Source organism: Pteropus medius, unplaced genomic scaffold (assembly GCF_902729225.1).
Source record: "Pteropus medius unplaced genomic scaffold, Ma_sr-lr_union100, whole genome shotgun sequence".
NCBI lineage: Eukaryota > Metazoa > Chordata > Mammalia > Chiroptera > Pteropodidae > Pteropus > Pteropus medius.
The window spans coordinates 2,584,339-2,603,865 of NW_024342473.1; the positions used below are offsets into that span (position 1 = coordinate 2,584,339).

At 36.6% G+C, this 19,527-nt stretch overlaps 1 protein-coding gene across 4 annotated transcripts in view; it reads right to left on the minus strand.

The window, feature by feature from the left end:
* Nucleotides 1–3,524: 3,524 nt before the first annotated feature.
* The window catches only part of SPATA16 (spermatogenesis associated 16), a 224,298-nt gene continuing 208,295 nt past the window's right edge, over nucleotides 3,525–19,527 (minus strand). For 2 of the 4 annotated variants that reach the window (XM_039865071.1, XM_039865072.1), the window contains one exon: nucleotides 15,598–16,579. In XM_039865071.1, coding sequence (XP_039721005.1) covers nucleotides 16,457–16,579 — 123 coding nt within the window. In that variant the 3' untranslated portion in view covers nucleotides 15,598–16,456. Of the gene's footprint in view, nucleotides 4,209–15,597; nucleotides 16,580–17,081; nucleotides 19,455–19,527 lie in introns of those variants that run through there. The other 2 variants (XM_039865074.1, XM_039865073.1) reach the window with 2 other exon arrangements.

The following is a 19,527-nucleotide window of genomic DNA, read 5'->3' on the forward strand; positions in this document are numbered from 1 at the left end:
AAGTGGGTATAAGAAAACTGATTTCCTTAGCTGTGTCCCAGGGAACAATGGGGTGATGCTCTCTCCAAGGTGCTCAGCTTATACCCTGGAAGAACCTTGTTGTTGAGTATTTCATTCTCACATACATTTTTCTTTTTTTTTTCAAATTGGAATTCCTCAGAGAGGATCAAAATAAATATTTACATCCCCCAAATATTTACAAATACAAAGCATGAAGTTTTATGCTTATTATCACAATGCTTCTCAATTTGAAATGCTTTCTATTCATCACCATAGCCATATTTTGAAAATGACATCAAAGCTAGATTATTGATACACATTTACCAAATGCATTGTGAATGAAAAAGGGGCTATGTAATAAACCTGACAAGCTCAGGAGGGCCACATGGCAGGCCTGACAAGTTCAGTGACCAAAAGTAACCACACAAGATGGTCTGATCACAGATTCCTAACTGGGCAGGTCATGACAGGCAGTCATGTTCCAGGCCTACAGCTTCCTTAGTGAAGGTCAATCTTGACCATTAGTGAGCCCTGTCCCTTGTTCTTAGGGACATCCAGGATAACATATCTTTAAAATGTCAGGGCACTTTTATTTCTAGACTCCCTCAAAGGCATAACTGCAGGCACCAGAGCATAAAACCATCAGAGCATGAGTCCACAGAACCCCTCATGATTATCTTGTCCCCTGCATTCTGTATCTATGCACTGTAAATGATGATTATTAACTCTCTTGTATTCGCCAATGTAAAAGAAATATGTTTCTCCATTTTGCTTTTTATCCAGTTCTAGAAATTTCCCCATTTTGCTTTATCCTGCTTTCTTAAACCACCAATGGGATTCTTGTAAGCATTTTTACATTTTCTCCTTTGATTCTAAATGCATAAAAGGAACTGCAAAACCTCCACCCTCTGGAGCATTTTCTCAGTCCATTGAGATCTCGCTTCTGGGCATGTCCTCAAAAATTTGGCTCAAATAAACTCTTACAAAACTTTTCTGTAGGTTTAAACATCCTTTTCTTACTCTTCGAAGAAACCACTTTTTTTTGGAGTGACCATCCTTTGAACTTTATGGTATTTTTGCCTACTGTGACACTTTATTCTGGCCTATGCCTTGCTGGCAAGTAAGTCATGTTTTTCACTGTGCTGTGATGTCACAGTCCCTGTTTTGTAGTCCCACATTGCTCATTCACTTGCAGTTGAGCCTTCCTCAATAACCCAGGTAGGTGGTCTATGCATGAAGAGCTTCTCAATTTCCATGTCACTGCTGACCAAGAGCCTAATAGTCTTACTTATGGGCATCTTTGAGTGCGATGTCCTGATACTTCCACCTTTGGGGAGCATGTTTTATTTTGTAGCTATTTTGATTTTGCATTTTCTAATTTTATTTGTTCGTGTGTCTTTTATTTCTAATTTCTATGGAGGCAAAACAAGTTTTAAGCCCGACTTTTACCAGGTGGTCTTGTGATTTTAAAGAATCTTCACACATTAAAATTCCATTTTTTATGTTATATAATTTTAATAGAAATGCTCATTTTATGGAGAGAAGATGTAAAAATTTGAATGATTCTTAGAAGCTTCTTATGCCCTTTTTATTGCCTTTTGATATGGCTAATTCATTAATAAATGAACTATGGCATGTTTTATCACCTATCATTATTCAACAAAAGAGAATATTTTTTCAATGAAAATTTTAGAGCAAATTTCTAATTTTCCTTTTCTGAAAAATACATTTAAAAAATTAGATGACCTTGAACTCAATTCAAAATTAAAAATTTACAGCTACTCTTTCAATTTGTTTACTTCCATAAGGGTCCCAAGAAGGTAAGTTTTATTATTATTATTCCTATTTTGTAGACAGGCTGAGTGACATTGAGAGAAATAATGTGGGTTGTCTATGATCACAGCACAACCATTTCATCTCTAGGAACTAGGCGAAAAGCCATTTGTGGTAAATTCTCAGTTGTGAAACATCCCTGTTCTCTTTCCTTCTCTCTTACTGTACTTATTTTTCTTCTTTTCTGTAAATATTTTCAGAGAATTCACTCTCTCCTAGACACTTTAAAAGAGGCTCAGGGATAAAAAAAAAAAAGTCACTTTTCTTTAAAAGTCCTCAATGTAATGGAGAAAAACAGTGTACATACAATATATTCTTATTTGATACGATATGACTAGAGTTATGCCAAGTATGATGTAACTGTTGAGAAAATGTGATGAAGGCTACTTGAGATTGTAGAAAGGAGAAGTGAATGGATAAAGATTTTAAGGGATAAGTGATGCTTTGAGCTGAGGCTTTGAAGGTCAAGTAGAGAAGAAGGGAAATGCTGTAGGGAAGAGAGAGCACAAGTTAAGGAAGGCAGGAGATTGTCAGGGTGTGGTGTCATGCCCAGTATCACTGAAAGACGGGATAGTCGGGGTAGGGCTACTCAAGAGATGCTCAGTGAATTCAGCAGGACTGGGTCTTGAAGTTTCAGTGCATCTCACGAAGTCTGGTCTATTCTGCAAAAATGGGTTGCTGATGATATGAGAAGCAGAGCAGTGACTGACACTTGTGAAATTCTGAAAAATTGCTCTGGTCATAAGGTGACAGAGGGATTAGAAGGAGGAGAAACTAGGAAAATGAGGCCCATCAGGAATAATTACAACTCATGGAAGATGATATAAAGCCTAAGCTAAAGCAGTGACCATGGATCTCAAGAGAGTGGGGTGGACAAATTTGAGATTTTTGAGATAGACTAGAAAAAGAAAAAAAGACACCTAGTTTGTAAAGGGAAAAGGCAAGTTTCTATTTTACAAAGAGCTAGAATTCTGGCAAAACAAACATTTTTAGTTTAAAATTGTGATTATTTGAAACACAGCTCATTAAAAACCTCAAATAATTGGCTTTTCTGAGCTACATATTTATGAGGAACTCAAATGACAAGAAAACAAGCTGAGAGCAATTTTATTCTTAAGGAAGCAATTCCTACTTTTTGTTATGTCATCACTTCCTATCAGTTCAATTTCTTACATCTTTGGTGTCACATTCCTGCCCTCTCTTACCTCTGAACATAAACCTTCTAGTTGTCCTGCATTCACATGCACATGCAGCAGCCGCCCCCTCCTTCCTTCCTGTCACTGTAGAGGTGCACAGTTACCACTGGCAACAGTACTACCTTAGGTGCCTGTCTGCCCCACTGGTTATTCTGTTAACTGTTTCAGGGCAAAGACTGTTTTTCACTTTTATCTCTCAGAAGGAGGGTGCTAAGAAAAGAGTCTCTTCTATGTGTCACACACTGTCCAGACGAATTAAAATACATGATCAACTTAAGGCTCTCAATACCCATATGGGACTATTACTATCATTTCAGAGATTAAGAGACTGAGACCCAGATCACATAATGAAAAAGCCAATGCCTTTTATGTTAATTCACATTACTGTCCTAATATCTTTTTTATGTCCTGGCACATAGTTGGATGCTCTCAGCAGACATTTAATTAGCAATATACAGAGGTAGGTCTTCTCATCAACAGGTAGCTCTTTGTCATGCTTGCTGGTGGGTAGGGATTCCCCTGTCCCTGGAATATATAAATAATATTGTGTTTCAGCTTTCTTCTGGGTTAAATGTGGTATTGTGAGTTAGTACAGGAATTTCACTTTGCTGCTATTTATGTTTTTATGGGATAATGTGACTCAAGGGACTTATAGTGGTTACAAATGTAGTCAGTATGTTCTTGGCTTGTCCTGTGGTAAGTATACATGTGTCACATTTACAATAAGATCATAGATCTTAATGCTCTTTGAGTGTCTACCTTCCTATTAGCAGGACAGTTAGTCTTTTCCTTGTATCCTTCTCTCCAAGCATTCCTAGGGGCCCTTGTTGCACAAAGTGGGTTCCTTTGCAGTTCCCATTTGTCCTGAGCCAAAGCAAATTCTAGTTGTAGGGTTAAAAAGGCTTTATAGGGTTCATCAATGTATGGTGTACATGACATCCACAGAAAGGTGTGCTGGGTGTAGGACACTGTGCTGGACATACTGCGGGTGTATATTCCAGGAGCAGGAACTTCTTCCTTGTTGATCCCTCATCTTATAGGGCAAACTCATCGGGGAGAATACAGTGGACTCCAGGGCTTTCATGGTCAATTGTCTGGGATAGCAAATTGCCTCTGGTGACCTTGGGCCTATGGTAATGTACCGCCAGAATAGGAAGGCCGAGTTCCTGTTAGCTCCATCTGCAAGGAAGAGGGGAGAACATACAGTGTTTGTTGACTTTTTCTGTCAGGCCAGTGCTGGTCAATAGAAATATAATGTAAGCCACATATGTTATTTTAAGTGTTTTAGTAGCTACAGTAAAAAAAGTAAAAATAAACAGTTAAAACAAAATTTTAATAATATATTTTCTTGGAATCACTATATCCAAAATATTTTTGTTTCAACGTGTAATCGATATAAAAATTGTTATTGAAATATTTTACTTTTTTCTCCTTAATACTAAATCTTAGAAATCAGGTGCATATTTTACACTTTCAGAATTTTTCAATTCAGGCACTAAATTTTCTTTGGAAATACTTGATCTGTACTTAAATTTTACAAAATTTACAGTTAAAAAGTAGATTTTTTATACCCAAGCTGTTCCAAATATACTTCAAAGTTTTCTAATAACTGAATTGAGTATTGGTTTTAAATTTTAACTTTAAAAAGTTAAATTAAAAGACTAAAGCTTATATTAAAATTCATTCTTTGTTACTCTAGGCACATTTCAGCAACTTGATACGACTATATCACTAGTGGCTTCTATACTGAACACAGAATGAGCTCCTGGAGTCATTTCTGGGCAATCCCAGGTATGTATAAAGCTAATGTTACCTGGGACCCACGAGGTCTTAAAAACAGTAACACGAGGATATAACACAGAGGGACAATACCAAGTCCCAACTGTGAGTTTGAATTCCAGCTTTGCTACTTTCTAGCTATGTGAAATTACTTCGCCTCCTGGGCCTCAGGTTACTCATCTGTATTTCTCTTCTCAACTTTGTAGTGAGGAATACATGCTTGGTTTGCAGTGAGTTATCAGTAAAGGCAGAGTTTAAAAATCATTTTATATTTTATTATCTTATTTTCTCCTTACTGAGACCTCATTAGGTAGGAAAAGAATTATTATATCATTTTACAAAAGAACTAGGACTTGAATTCGGGTCTTCAAAATCAAGGCCCATTTTGCTTTCTGTATTACAATTATCATCATCATAAGCTAACTTGAATTAAGCAGTACCTGTGAGAAGAGGCACTGTTCTTAGGGCTTTACATTTAACAGCTGTACAACATCAATTTTCCCCTTCTGGTTTCAAGGAAGCAGGGCTTGATATAGTTTTCATAACTATAAACCTGGTGTACAAGGCTCAAAGAAAAGGCTGACTTGCTATCAGTATCAGGGGTTCAGTCTTCCCATTTCTCACTAACTATCTGCCTTTCTACTTCCCCAAACATCTATTTTAAAAGAAAATTAAAGACTCAATTTTAATGCATATTAGTTCTGCACATTGCCTTGATCAATAGGAGGTCGCAACAAAAGAGCATATCCAATATTTAGATTTCAAGTTCCCATACCATTTATTTAAAAAATTAAAATTAAATTTTTATTTTTCAATTAGAGTTGACATTCAATATTATTTTGTATTAGTTCAGGTATATAGCATAGTAGTTAGACATTTATATAATTTATGAAGACATCCACCTGATTAGTCTAGTAACCATGTGGCACTATACAGTTATTACAATATTATTGACTATATTCCCTATGCTGTACTTCACATCCTTGTGACTATTTTATAACTAAATTTGTAGTTTTTAATCCCTTCACTTTTTCACCAAGCCCTCTAATCCCTTCCCATCTGGCAATCACCTGTTTGTTCTGTATCTATGAGTCTGCTTCCATTTTGTTTGTTCATTTATTTCATTCTTTGGATTCCACATATAAGTGAAATATGGTATTTGTCTTTGACTTATTTTACTTAAATAATACCTTCTAGGTCCATCCATGTCATTGCAAATGGTAAGATTTCATTTCGTTTATGGCTGAGTATTATTCCATTGTATATATGTACCACTTCTTTATCCATTTGTCTGTTGATGACCAGTTTGGTTGCTTCCATATCATGGCTATTGTAAATAGTACTAGGGTGAATATAGGTGTACATATATCTTTTCAAATTAGTGTTTTTTTTTTTTAAGATAAATATCCAGAAATGATATTGCTGGATCATAAGGTAGTTCTATTTTTAATTTTTTGAGGAACCTTCCAGCTGTTTTCCATAGTGGCTATAGCCAATTTGCAATCCCACCAATAGTGCGCAAGTGTTCCCTTCTCTCTGCATCCTCACCAACACTTGCTATTTTTTTGATTTATTGATGGTAGCCATTCTGACAGGTGTGAGTTGATACCTCATTGTGGTTTTAATGTTTTTCTCTGATGATTAGTGATGTTGAGCAACTTTTCAGATGTCTGTTGGACATCTGTATGTCCTCTTTGGAAAAATGTCTATTCGGGGTCTCTGCCCATTTTTTAATTGAATTATTTGATTTTTTTGTGTTGAGTTATATGAATTCTTTATAAATTTTGGATATTAACCCCTTATCAGATGCATCACTGATGAATTCCTTCTCTCACTCAAAAGGTGGTCATTTCATTTCATTGATGGTTTTCTTTGCTGTGCAAAAAATTTTTAGTTTGATGTAGTCCTATTTGTTTTTTTTTCTTTTGTTTCTCTTGCTGAGAAGATATATCAAAAAAATATTACTAGGAGCAATGTTAGAGTGTTTACTGCCTATGTTTTCTGCTAGGATTTTTATGGTTTTGGGTTTTACATTTAAGTCTTTATTCCATTTTGAATTTATTCTTTTATATAGTGTAAGAAGGTGGTCCAGTTTCATTTTTTTTTGTATGTATCTGTCAAGTTTTCCCAACACTATTTATTGAGTAGACTGTCTTTACTCCATTGTATAGTCTTCCCTCCTTTGTCATTGATTAAATGACCATTTAGGCATTTCTGGACTCTCCATTTAGTTCCATTGGTCTACATGTCTGTTTTCATCCTGGTACCAGGATGTTTTGATTACTATAGCTTTGTGGTATAGTTTGATACCAGGTAACATGATATCTCCAACATTGTTCTTTCTCAAGATTGCTGTGGCTATTTGGGGTCTTTTATGGTTCTATACAAATTTTAGGATTATTCTAGTTCTGTTAAAAACGCCATTGATATTTTGACGCTTGCTATGATATTAGTCTTCTTAAATTTACTGAGATTCGTTTTGTGACCTAATATGTAGTCTGTATTGGAAAATGTTTCATATGCACTTGAGAAGAATGTATATTCTGTTGCTTTGGGATGAAACACTTTAAAAACATCAATTAAATCAATGTGGTATAGTGTGTCATTTAAGGCTGCTGTTTCCTTGATGATTTTTTGTCTGGAAGATCTGTCCATTGGTGTCAATGGGATGTTAAAACTCCCTACTATGACTGTATTATTGTTGATCTCTCCTTTTATGTTGGCCAATATTTGCTATATATATATATATATATATATATATATATATATATATATATGTACACACACACACATACACACACACATACACTCATATGTTGGGCACATAATATTTACTAGAGTCGTATCCTCTTGCGAGATTGATCCCTTTATCATAATGTAATGTACTTCTTTGTCTCTTATTTTCGCCTTTTAAAGTTTAATTTTTTTTTTGATATAAGTATTGCTACTCCAGCTCTTTTTTCATCTCCATTTGCATAAAATATCTTTTCATCTCTTTACTTTCAGTTTGTGTGTCTTTTGATCTGAAGTGGGTCTTTTGTAGACAGCATATGTATGGGTCTTGTTTTCTTATTTGTTCAGCTACCCTATGTCTTTTGATTGGCATGTTTAACCCATTTACATTTAAAGTGATTATTGATAGATGCATAATTATTGCAATTTTATTCTTCATATTTATGTTATTTTTTCTCTTCTGCTTCTTCTTCTTAAAGAAGTTTCTTCAATGTTTCTTGTAATACTGGTTGGTGTCGATAAATTCTTTCAGCTTTTTCCTGTCTGGGAAGCTTTTTATCTCATCTTTGATTTTAACTGATAGCCTTGCTGGGTGGAGTAGTTTTGGTTGTAGGTCCTTACTTTTCATCATTTCGATTATTAAATGCCATTCCATTCTGGCCTGTAAAGTTTCTGATAAGAAATCAGCTGACGATCCCTTGCAAATAACTAGTTGCCTTTCTCTTGCTGCTTTTAGAATTCTCTCCTTGTCTTTAATCTTTGCCATTTTAATTATGATGTGTCTCGGTGTGGGTCTGTTTGGGTTCACCTTATTTGGGACTCTCTGTGCTTCCTAATCATGTATGTCCATTTCCTTCCTAAAGTCAGGAAATTTTTTGGTCATTATTTCCTCAAATAGTTTCTCAATCTCTTGCTTTTTCTCTTCTTTGCATACTCCTAAGATATTAAACCAGGGGTTTCCAACTGCTTGGCCACAAACTGGTACCTGTCCATGTCCTGTTAAGAACTGTGTCACATAGCAGGAGTTGAGTAGCAGAGAGTAAGCGAAACTTCATCTGTATTTGCAGCCGCTCCCCAGCACTAGCATCAACACCTGAGCTCTACCTCAGATCATCAGGCATTAGATTCTCATAGGAGCACCTGTCCCTGGTGCCAAAAATGTTGGGGACTGCTGCCTTAAACTATTCTCTCTTTTTGTTTTTTTTAGGTTTTTTTTTTTTTCTTTTTGCTGTTCTGATTGGGTGTTTTCTGCTACTTTGCCTTCCAAATCACTGATTTAATCCTCTGTTTCATCTAACCTGCTATTGATTTCTTCAGGTGTATCCTTCATTTCTGACTGGTTCTTTTTCATGGTTCCCCTGTCCTATTTTATGTGTACTCTCTCTTTGTTGAAGTTCTCACTGAGATAATCTATTCTTACCCTAAATTCACTGAGTATCTTTTTAACCAGTGTTTTGAACTCTATCTGGTAGGTTGCTTGCCTCCAATTTCATTTAGTTCTTTTTCTGGAGTTTTTTTCCTGTTCCTTCATTTGGGATATGTTTCTTTATTTTCTAATTTTGGCTGTCTCTCTGTGTTTGTTTCTATATATTAGGTAGATCTGTTATGTCTCCCAGTCTTAGCTGGGCGGCCTAATGTAGCAGGTGTCCTATGTGGCCCAGTGGTACAGTCTCCATGATCACCTATGCCAGGTGCTCCAGGAGTGACCTTTTTGTGGTTGTGAGTGCCCTCCTATTATAGTTGAGCTTTGATTGTTATTGTCATGTAAGTGAGTGGGATTGACTTTCAGGCTGACTGGCCATATGAACTGCTGTGTAGGGGCTAACCCCATGGAGAGGAATTTGCCCCAGCAGGCTTGTGTGCCTGTTGAGACTGCCCTTTAAATACAGTGTTTGAAGGGGTGAATCAGGTACTGTTCTACTGAAGTCTGATGCCAGCCTCTGGGTGTGTTGGTTCTAGAGTCCCTTGGGAGGGTCTCCCATGCAGGCCAAGGTCAGCCACTACCTAATGGGAGCTATCTGTAGGTGCCACAAAGCTATGTAAGGTTGGTTGCTGCTTGTGCTGGACCTGTAGGCACTTGGGAGAGGCTACATGGTGAACCAAGGCTGGCTGCAACAGCACTGGGCCTAAGGCAGCTCAGCAAAATGCTCATGGCACCCCAAAGTGTGAAGCTGCCTGCTGGCTGCTCGTATGGCTCAGCAGCTGAAAGATCCTCAGGCGATATGTGAATTAGATAAGGCACCAGGCAATAGGCACTAGGAAGACACCAGGATAAGGCAAGTTGTGTTCCCCAGGTTAGTGCAGATTCAGATTTGGTGCCAGTGCTGAGCCTGTGGCCACCTGCAAAAGTCTCAGCTCATACCAAGGCCAGCTACTGCCCACCTCAGACCCATAGACCATTGAGATTTGCCCAAGAAATGTCACAGCTTGGCCTGAGGCTGATTGTCTGCTATTGAAAATGTCTCCCGAGGTGCATGAGCCTGCTGACTGCCACTGAGGAGCCTCCTGTTGAGAGCGCCAACAATTTGTGAGTTGGGTGGGACGAGATCTCAGGGAGTCACAGGGTGGGTGGAGCAGAGCTCACCAGGCCAATGCAGATTCAGATTTGGTGGTGTAGAGGGAGGGCCCAACCCAGGAGGGCCCAACCCAGGCAAGATGGCGCTTGCCTGTAGGCTGTACAAGAGTTGTGTTCAACAAACGGATAAAGGTAGCTATCCCTCCAGCCCTTGCCCTGAAGCCACACAACTCAGTCTTTTCCTGTATGTCTCTGGCACTTCCCAAGCTGCTGTCCCTCCACTGGAGCCAGGGGTGAGTGCATGTGAGTGAGTGTGTGAGGGCCCTTTAAGGGGATGTCTGGGTTTCCTTATGGTCAGAATCCCCTCTGATTTTCACAGCCAGTTTTTGTGGGGCCTTTTCTTCCCTGTACTGGAACCCTGGTGTGGGCTGGGGACCCTTGCTCCTCTGGGGGTACCTCCACAGCCGGGATATGCCTCCCGAAGCTCAACTTCCGTTTGTGGGTGTGGGGCCAGGTCGTTTCACCTCCCTGTCCCCCCGACCGGTCTCGGTATGGCGTCTTCTTTATATTCTTAATTAAAGTTCTGTTTAGCTGGTTCTCAGATGGTTCAGCTGGTTCTCAGGTGGTTCGGTCTTCAGATGATCCTCCAGGTCAATTATTCTATAATTTAGTTGTGATTTTCATGTGGTCATGGAAGGAGGCAAGCAGGGCATTTACCTACTTTGCCATCTTGACCGGAACCTCCAACCATTTATTAAAGAATGTACATTGAGAATGATTTTGAGTTCTAATTACCTCATACAGAGTGTTTCTGGCTTCTTTTCATTAAGGCACAAGCAGGATATGCTTACATTGATAACTTTTGGGATGTGTTCTGGGTCTGTTTTCTGATTTTTCCTTCCTTCGATGGTTGTCAAAAATAGGTGCCTGTCTCTAGGTGTCATTACATTCCATCTTGATAATCTGCTACTTGTCAAGGCTGCACAATAGTCCTTTGTATCCATGTTCCAGGAGCCCAGGGAACTGCTGAGTGGATCAGGCAACTTGTGAGAAATCTGATTGAACTTGGACTCCATCACACTATTTCAATAAATCAAGCCAGTGTAAATCAAAGCTTTGCTCTGCTAGTGGTCTCTCAGCTTTCAATACATTTTGATTTAAAGGACTTTGGTCTGTGATCATCTCATATTTTATGAGATTATATCCTGTGAGTACAGGGTAAAATGAAGGAAAACAATCAGAGGAGAAAGTTATGAGAAAGAAAAGCAAGGGAGATAGGAACAACCTATAGATAGTATCATGTTGTTATTTGTAAAGGCAGGTGAAACACCATAATTAGTGCTCTGTGTAATAGTTACTCGAGTGATCTTTTGGACTGTGTCTCCCAGGGTTGTTTGATGGAGGTAGTCATAAAAAATTTTATGCCACAAATAATTCTGTAAGTAAAATGCTTCTACTGGTCTCTGTCTATGCAAATATATATATGATGCAAGTATCAGAATATATATATTTGTAAACAGACAAAGAAAAGCTGATACAAATTGGTCTTTCTTCAGCGTGATATTAAATAAAAGAATATTTTTAAGGATTTTTTCCTTATTATCAAGAAACATATACTTATTCCACAATATTATAGAAAAGATAATAAAATCACCCATAACTGACTCTACTAAAGAGAACTATTCTTAATATTTTATTGTATTTCCTTCCAGTATATATATATATAAAATATATATTCATATACTTTATAACCTAGTTATAATTGTGCTGTATATAGTTTTACATCTTACTTTTTTCTTTTAACATCATAAAATTTTTATATGTTATAGGTTAAGCATTGGTTCAACTGCCATAAATCATTTAGTCTATTACCTATATTAGAAAATTTTGGTTGAGTTCATTTTATTTTTCTATTTAAGATAATTTTGTGATGACTATCTTTTAACTTTTATCTTTTAACACACATTTGATTATTCCTTCAGCATAATTTCCTAAAAGTAGAGTTGTTGGGGCAAAGGGTATAAACATCTTTAGGGCTCGTGATATACATTGACAAATTGCTTTCTAGACAGGTTTTTGATTTATCCAATTTTCTGTTCCATCACATGCATATAGGAGTGCCTGGCAAGATAGATTTTTTAAACAAACATACTGGCATGTAGATATCAATGCACATGTGGCTCTCTCGTCAGAAAAGTCACCTTGGCAAGCTGTACTATTTCAAAGCAGTTGCTTTTATGTGTGCCATTACTTCAGAGATACACATGATCTTGGACACAGAATAGCATTATTCAGTTGACCAATGACTCTATTCAATTTGAGTTCTGAGTAATTTTTTGCTATTTATAAAAATTGCATCATCTGTTCTCAAAGAATAAAGATTTGCCACCTTTGGAGATATTCAGAAGTATGAATAACCAGCCAGCTTTGAGGCAGCATCTTGCCTTTGCTACTTGCTTTTCCTTCTTCAAGGACACTGTCCCTGCTGACTGCTGCTGTGACTATCAAAGAAATGCCATAGAAAGGCCAGCAGTGTGGAAGAGGAGGGGGATGGTGTGGTGTGTGCCATCGATAGCCTCTTCCCCCAGCAGTTCCTCAGTAACTGTGGTCGCTTGGCTAATTGGATGCACAGAATAAATTTTGACCTACAAATGGGAGATTAGCATAGGACTCATAAGGTAATTTAATTAAAAGAAACAATTTGATTTGTCTATGAAATATGTAAAATGGATTTTACTTGGTGGAGGGGGAGAGAGAGAGATAGAGAGAGAGAGAGAGAGAGAGAGAGCGAGCAAGAGAGAGAGAGAGAGTGCGCGCTAGAAGGGGCAGAGAGAAAGCGAGAAAGCAATGATGCAAAATGTTAATAATTAGGAAAATCTATGTGAAGCGTATATTGGTTATAGTATTCTTGCTAATTTTCCATAGGTTTAAAAAGTTTGAAACTGAAAAGCTGAGAAAAATAAACATCTGTTGGTTAGGAAAAATAATTTTCTTTCTACTCTTACAGGTTTTTGGCTGAGACACTCCTGTAATAAAAAGATAGATTAACAGGAGAAAAACAAATTTTCTTATGTACATACTAGGGAGCCCCACAAAGATATGAGACCAAAAAAAGTGACCAGAACAGGAAGCTTATGTACCTTTTAGACAAAGAAACATTAAATTTGTGTAGAATTGACAAGGCAGAGGCATTTTGTTAGGGGTAGTAAGTGGTGAAGAATTAACAAGATTTGTTTATACAGCGTTCTCAGCCCTAAATTCCCTGTCTCTGGTGAAAAAAATGTCTTCTTTCCTCCTGGACAGGGAGGGTATCTTTCACACGAGAGATTTAGTTCCTGTTTTCAGAGGGACGAAGGAAGGGCAGGGTATCCTTCTTACATCAGCTGTTTCTCAAGTAATTTCAATTCAAAATAATCTGTATGCCAGTGTGGCATATTTTAAGGTGACATATTCTGAACCTTTACACATACAAACCAACACCACCAAAATGCCCTGAAGAATGATCAAGGAATGATCGAGAATGACTGAGTCCAGCCATTAACCAGACATGGATCAGCACATGTATGCTTTTCCTGTGGTCATGAATGGCCTCCTTTGGGATTCCTCCTCTGGGAGTGGAACTTCTGAACTTGAACTATTTCTTACAGAAGAATACCCAGTGGTAGTCCCTCAAAATACATATTATGGACAAAACTTATTACCCTAATGTAGACATTTTGGGAAGAATTGGTTTAGAAATTTTGAAAGACAAGTTGCTCCTAGTATTAGAGATCAGCAGAGCTCTGCTCCCCATTCTGATGCATCAGAAAGTGATGGAAGGACGTGGAAGTAGCGGAAGATGAAGGAAGCCAAGATTGTGGAAGCACTTATGGCGTGGATCAGCTACACAATTAATAATATTTAAATTGGTCTGATTATAAAGTATATATCTTTTCAGCAAGTATGTATTTCTTTTGTTTCGCTTAATATCTTTAAAATATTACAGAATAAAATTACACATATCTTCAAGGAAATGACAGGAAAAGAGAACATATCCTATTATCATTAAACTTTTAATTTTCCTTTTTTTGTATGTAAACTTTTGCAGGAATGATCATATTAGGAGATATTCATTTGGACCAAAACCTAAGAGTGGCTACATCAGCAGTCTCTGCATCAGGTTAATTTTGAGCTGACAGAAAAATATTTTCCAATATGGTAAAGAAGCAATTCTCAAACTTTAATGTGCATATAAATCACCCAGCGATCTTGCTAAAAATGCAGATTTTTAATTCAGTAAGTCTGGGGAGGAGCTTAAAATTCAGCATTTCTCAGGAATTTTCAGGTGATGCTGATGTTGCTGGTCCATGGACCATATTTCAAATAGCAAGCAGAGGACAGAACGAGTCTTGGAGTCAAGCAAGGTCTTAACTCTCTTTCTTTAATTGTAAAAGAGAAAATGCATACATGATGAAATTCTTATGAAGCTGAAATAAAATAAGCATTCTAAAAGTACTTTTAAAATTTTGCTTTCTCTAGTATTGATTTTTTTTTTTTTTTACTAATATCATATTCCTATACAAATCCTTTGCAGACAATTTAAAAACAAACAAGTGATGAGAGGCCAGTTGCAGTAAATTATATTGTATTACTGTGAATTCAAGGCTCTTGACACTAATATGGAAACCACAAACAAAATTTATTCCTAATGGACATTGCTATTGCACCTAAGAATTCTAAAGGGTTGATACTTTGTTGAAGAGCTACGAATGTTAATTTTTTTTTGAAAAAAAGTTTCTTTTGAAAGTTTTGGATACTCATTTTACATCATCCTTTTTTCCCTACCCAAACCTCAGCCAAAAAAAGCAATGGATATTTAGAATTGGATTTGGAGAAAATGATCAAAGAGTGAAGCCATAATCTAAAAATTGTAATTATATTATTTTCAAATATAATTTTTAGGCACTGCATGAGAGAATTCTAGTTTTCAAAGAACAAGGGTAACGCAATTAAACGGCTACTGAATATCAACAGGACTTTTAGAAAATAGCCGAGTAAACAAACAAGCAGTGCTAAAATTTGATCCAATTAAAAAAACGTACAGAACATAAAAATCCTTTTGGAAAACAAAATTTTAACATTTTAACACTGAAGTTAATATTCAAAGCTGACAAGCTTAATTTCCTAGAGATATTATGAGAATTTTTTTTTTTTTTAAATAATTGGAAATTCCTAGACAATGGTGAGAAGTGATAACAGCATTGGTGGTCAGATGGGAGGCTTAGCTATTTACCTTAGACTCCCACATTTGGCTAGATTCAAGTGTTTATAGAAAGAAATTATTTTCCAGTACTTGCAAAAACAAAACTGACATGTACTGTTGGTGTGAGGTTAGAAACAAAAAGGAGTTTCTTAAACTCTATGGTTTTTAACTGACTACAGTTGTATTAATGACTAACCTGAGGGAAATTGGTGGCAATGATAGTGTTCTCTGGGTGGAGTTGGATAGAAAAGATTATGCAAATTGTCCCCAGGAAAACCAAGGTCCTATTTTTTTTTTTAAAGATTTTAAAATATTTATATCTTGCATAATTATGACTATGCAAATCTAGCATACATTTAAGGTTAAATTATAAATCTATTCTTTTATAGTCTCATTGTATAAAGTATAAAGAGTCATTTGGCGCTAAGTATTTTATTGCCTCTTTCCCTTTTCATGTTATTATCAATGTACTCTGAGATCCTACTCATTTTCCCCACTACTTTTAAAAATTATGTTTTCCTGTCTATTTTACTCTGTATCTGACTTCCTTCTCCTCACCCTATCTTCAAAATGCCTTGTTGGTGTCAGCTGAAGTCTTCAGTGAGGGCTATTGACTCACTACCTTGTCAAATAGTACATTGTGTTGAGTCATTTAAGGGGAGAGAATATAGGATCCAGAGGAAAGAATTGAGATTTTGATGAGATAACTAATAGCATCGGCCATACCACATGTTGACTATTTCTATAAGGATCGAGAAAGTCTATTATCAGTTTTATAATTTTTAAAATTTGCATTTATATTGTCTGTATCTGTGTGTGATATGAGAATAATTCTTAATAACTGCACATGAATATGCACATATACTACAAGCATATTTGGGTCGTCCTGGTATACCTTAGTCAATTTCAAAAGAACAAGGCAGGTGAAAGAGGTAGCTGTTTAAATAAGATGAATTTGAACAAGAGTTAAGAGAACATTTATTGCTGCCAGTCAAGATTAATGAATTATAGACTATCTTTCCTAAAGATGAGCCAAGGGGAGTGCCACCTCATTCCTTTGGCAATAGGCCTTAGTTACCAAGCTGTCACTGTCAGGCTGGCAGGATGCCATTGCCCCTTTCTCTGAAACGTCTTGTGGTAATGCTTGCTCCCCAGTGTTTAGCTTTGCTGCACAGTTTGCAGTCGCTTCATTTTTGTTTTTTGCCTTCGAGCAGTTCTCAGTTTTTTAGTTTTTAAGAAACTATCCTCTAATTGGTATAGAAAATCTTCAATTCGTCCAACCTGGAAGAAATAAACAGATATAAGATTTGTTGTTGTTTTCCTGTGTTTTGTGTACTTAGGAAAATAGTGAGGTATTTAAAATTAAATGGCACATATAGGTCCATGTTTAAACAGAACTGGCAGAGATGGAAACGACTTAACATAAAAGCCTCCTTCTGTTTCCATTTCAGGGTTCCCTGGTTTAAAAACATGAAGCAGGCATGAGGGGATTTGATTTACTTCTCAGTCGTACCTGCTGGGTATCTTTAATGATCAGTAAAACCAAGGATTTGAAAAAGAAATGAATGGTGAAAAAATAATCATTATCAAAAAGAATGAAAACAAACCAATTCACTTCCCTCAAGCCAGAGATTCTAGCATTTGTATGCTCCTGGCCTCTTGGGAGAAAAATGAATATTCCTCATTGTCTTAGCAAGTAACATTTCTCTTTTAAATCAAAAGGAAATTTCAAAAGAGTACGTTTTCTTTAAAAAAAAAAAAGTCACACCTAAGGAATAAGATAAAATAATGACATACAAATCAATAACTCTTAAAAATAAAGTATTAGTCTTCTCCAAAGAAAACTTCTAATTATTCAATGACAGTTGGTTGAATGTATTACACAATTTGTCAGAAAGAACTGTGGAATAAAACAGTTTACATATGTGCTGAGTTGGGCTCTCATGAAAGTCTGTAGATATAATAACTCATACTTAACCCTGATTCCCAGGATCTTTTTATTGTACTAGCCTAAAGTCATTCATTGAAGAGCCCATTGTCATAAAGTTAGCTCAAAGCTAGAGCACTACTAACTACTTAAGGTGCTTGCATATATCATCTACTTAAGGTAAAAGCACTTACAACTTCAGTTTTCCAATTTTGAATTTTACTTTTAAATCACTTGATTTATCATTCACTTTAATATCCAAAGATAATTCAGATTGTCATGAGAGAATAATAAATAGTAATACTCATCTGTATGTTATGCTTAGGTCTTATATCACCCCAGGTGATGTAAGCTGTTCATTGGTTTCCTTAAGAAAATAAGATAACTTATCTATATGAAAACAATTCTTTTTGAAAATTTAAAATTACTTCAGGTGAAGTTCTCCAAAAGCACATTGTTATTTATGATGTCTGATCATTGCAGCAATCATCAAAATAATTTGACAGAATATTTTTGGATCTTGTCATGAAGTCAATGCATTATTCTAGGCATTCCATATATTTATCCTATCCAACTTACACCAAAATCATAAGTAAAAATTAACATATTGCAAAATCAAAACAAACATAATGAATGGCACTTTACTGTTGCTTCCGTAGTTCAGTTGATGATTCACTCACGTTATCTGCACTGAAAATGTATCATTTAAATCAAAACTCTTTACAATTAGAATGTTTGCAATTAACCCAAATACAATTTAAAATTACAATCCTACTGCATCCAAAATGCTTCCTTCAATGATACAAAAAATTAATTATTTTAAAATACCCATTAGGTGGCTGCTGTCTTTTTTTTTTTTTTAAATTATGTTTAAGAGCAGTGTTGACTAAGTGGGTTGCCTTTTATTACAAACATTACAGACAAAGAAGAAACACAGGACGTATCATTGGACTAGAGAGCACTGCTGAATTAAGCTGGGAGGCCTTGAGTACAAACCACTTGCATGTCTCACCTGGTCTTTGTTCACCTCCCACCTGGTCTGTCTATATGCTGACCTTTCAATTCATTTTCCTAATGATACTGGACCAATCTTTTAAAAATGTAATCCTGTTCATATTTCTTCCTTGCTTAAAATACTTAATTCCCAAGCCCTCAACATGGCTTACACAGCTCTGGGTGATCTGGTTCATTTGCGTCTCTAATTTTGTCTCCTATCACTCCATCTGCCTCAGCCGTGTGATACGTCTCTTAGTTATCTAAGTACAGCTGTGTGGTGTTCTCTGCACCCCTGCTCTTCCTACTGCTATGCCTTCTGATGGAATACTCCCATTGGAACCTTTGTACATCCTATGGATTTCAGGTTCCACATTAGTGCTTCAGGCAAGTTTTCCTTGATAGCCCAGACCAGATTGGTCCTCTCAGTAACATACTCCCATAGCAGCCCATTCATCTCTTTGTATATTGTGTTTTTGTAATTGTTTGTAATGATTTATATAATATCTGTCTTCCCATCTGGACTTTAAGATTCATAAGGCAGGAATTATGGCCATGCTGTCCACTATTCCCAGCACCTAGGATATAGTAGACCCTCATTACTTGTCCTCTCTGTTAATAGAGCTGAAGACATTCAGAAACCAATGTGTTTGTCTGTACTCAAAGTGATGCCTGGTATGGAGCATATCAGAAGGCTTTCTTTTCTCTTATAAATTAAATGACCACTACTACTTCCACACACCATCTTTCTATTAATGTTGTTTAGCTTTGAGGCTCTTGAGGCAAGGTAATAGCAAGGTGTGGTCTCCATAGTTGAAACAGCGAAAGGTAGAAAGGGTACTGGATAAGGAGTCAGTATGATGAGTTCTGCTCTTGGCCTGGTTTATTACCCTGATCTGTGACCCCAGAGAAATCAGTTGGCCTTTCCGAGCTTCATTGTTCACCAGCCTTTGTTGAGGAAAGGGTTGGCCAGGATAATTTCCAAGGATACACCAAGCCCCCAAATTCCAAGACTTATACTCACATCAGATCAGTTAGTCCAGTCTTAAGATGATCCCTCATATTTTTCAAATCAGAGGTTATTCTCTTAGAGTATACTATTAGATGAATGACCCAATATGCAGTAAAGTAAGTCAATTTTAGCTTCCGTACTTACTGAAGTGTAGGAGAGCTGCAACATGTTTTTAGTAAAGCTGGTTCTTTATTTTCTTTTTTTAAGTCAAGGAAAGAAAAATGCTGGTTGAAGAGAAAATAGATTCATATAACTAAGATGAACAGATTGCAAATGATAGAAATTTCTATAAAGCCC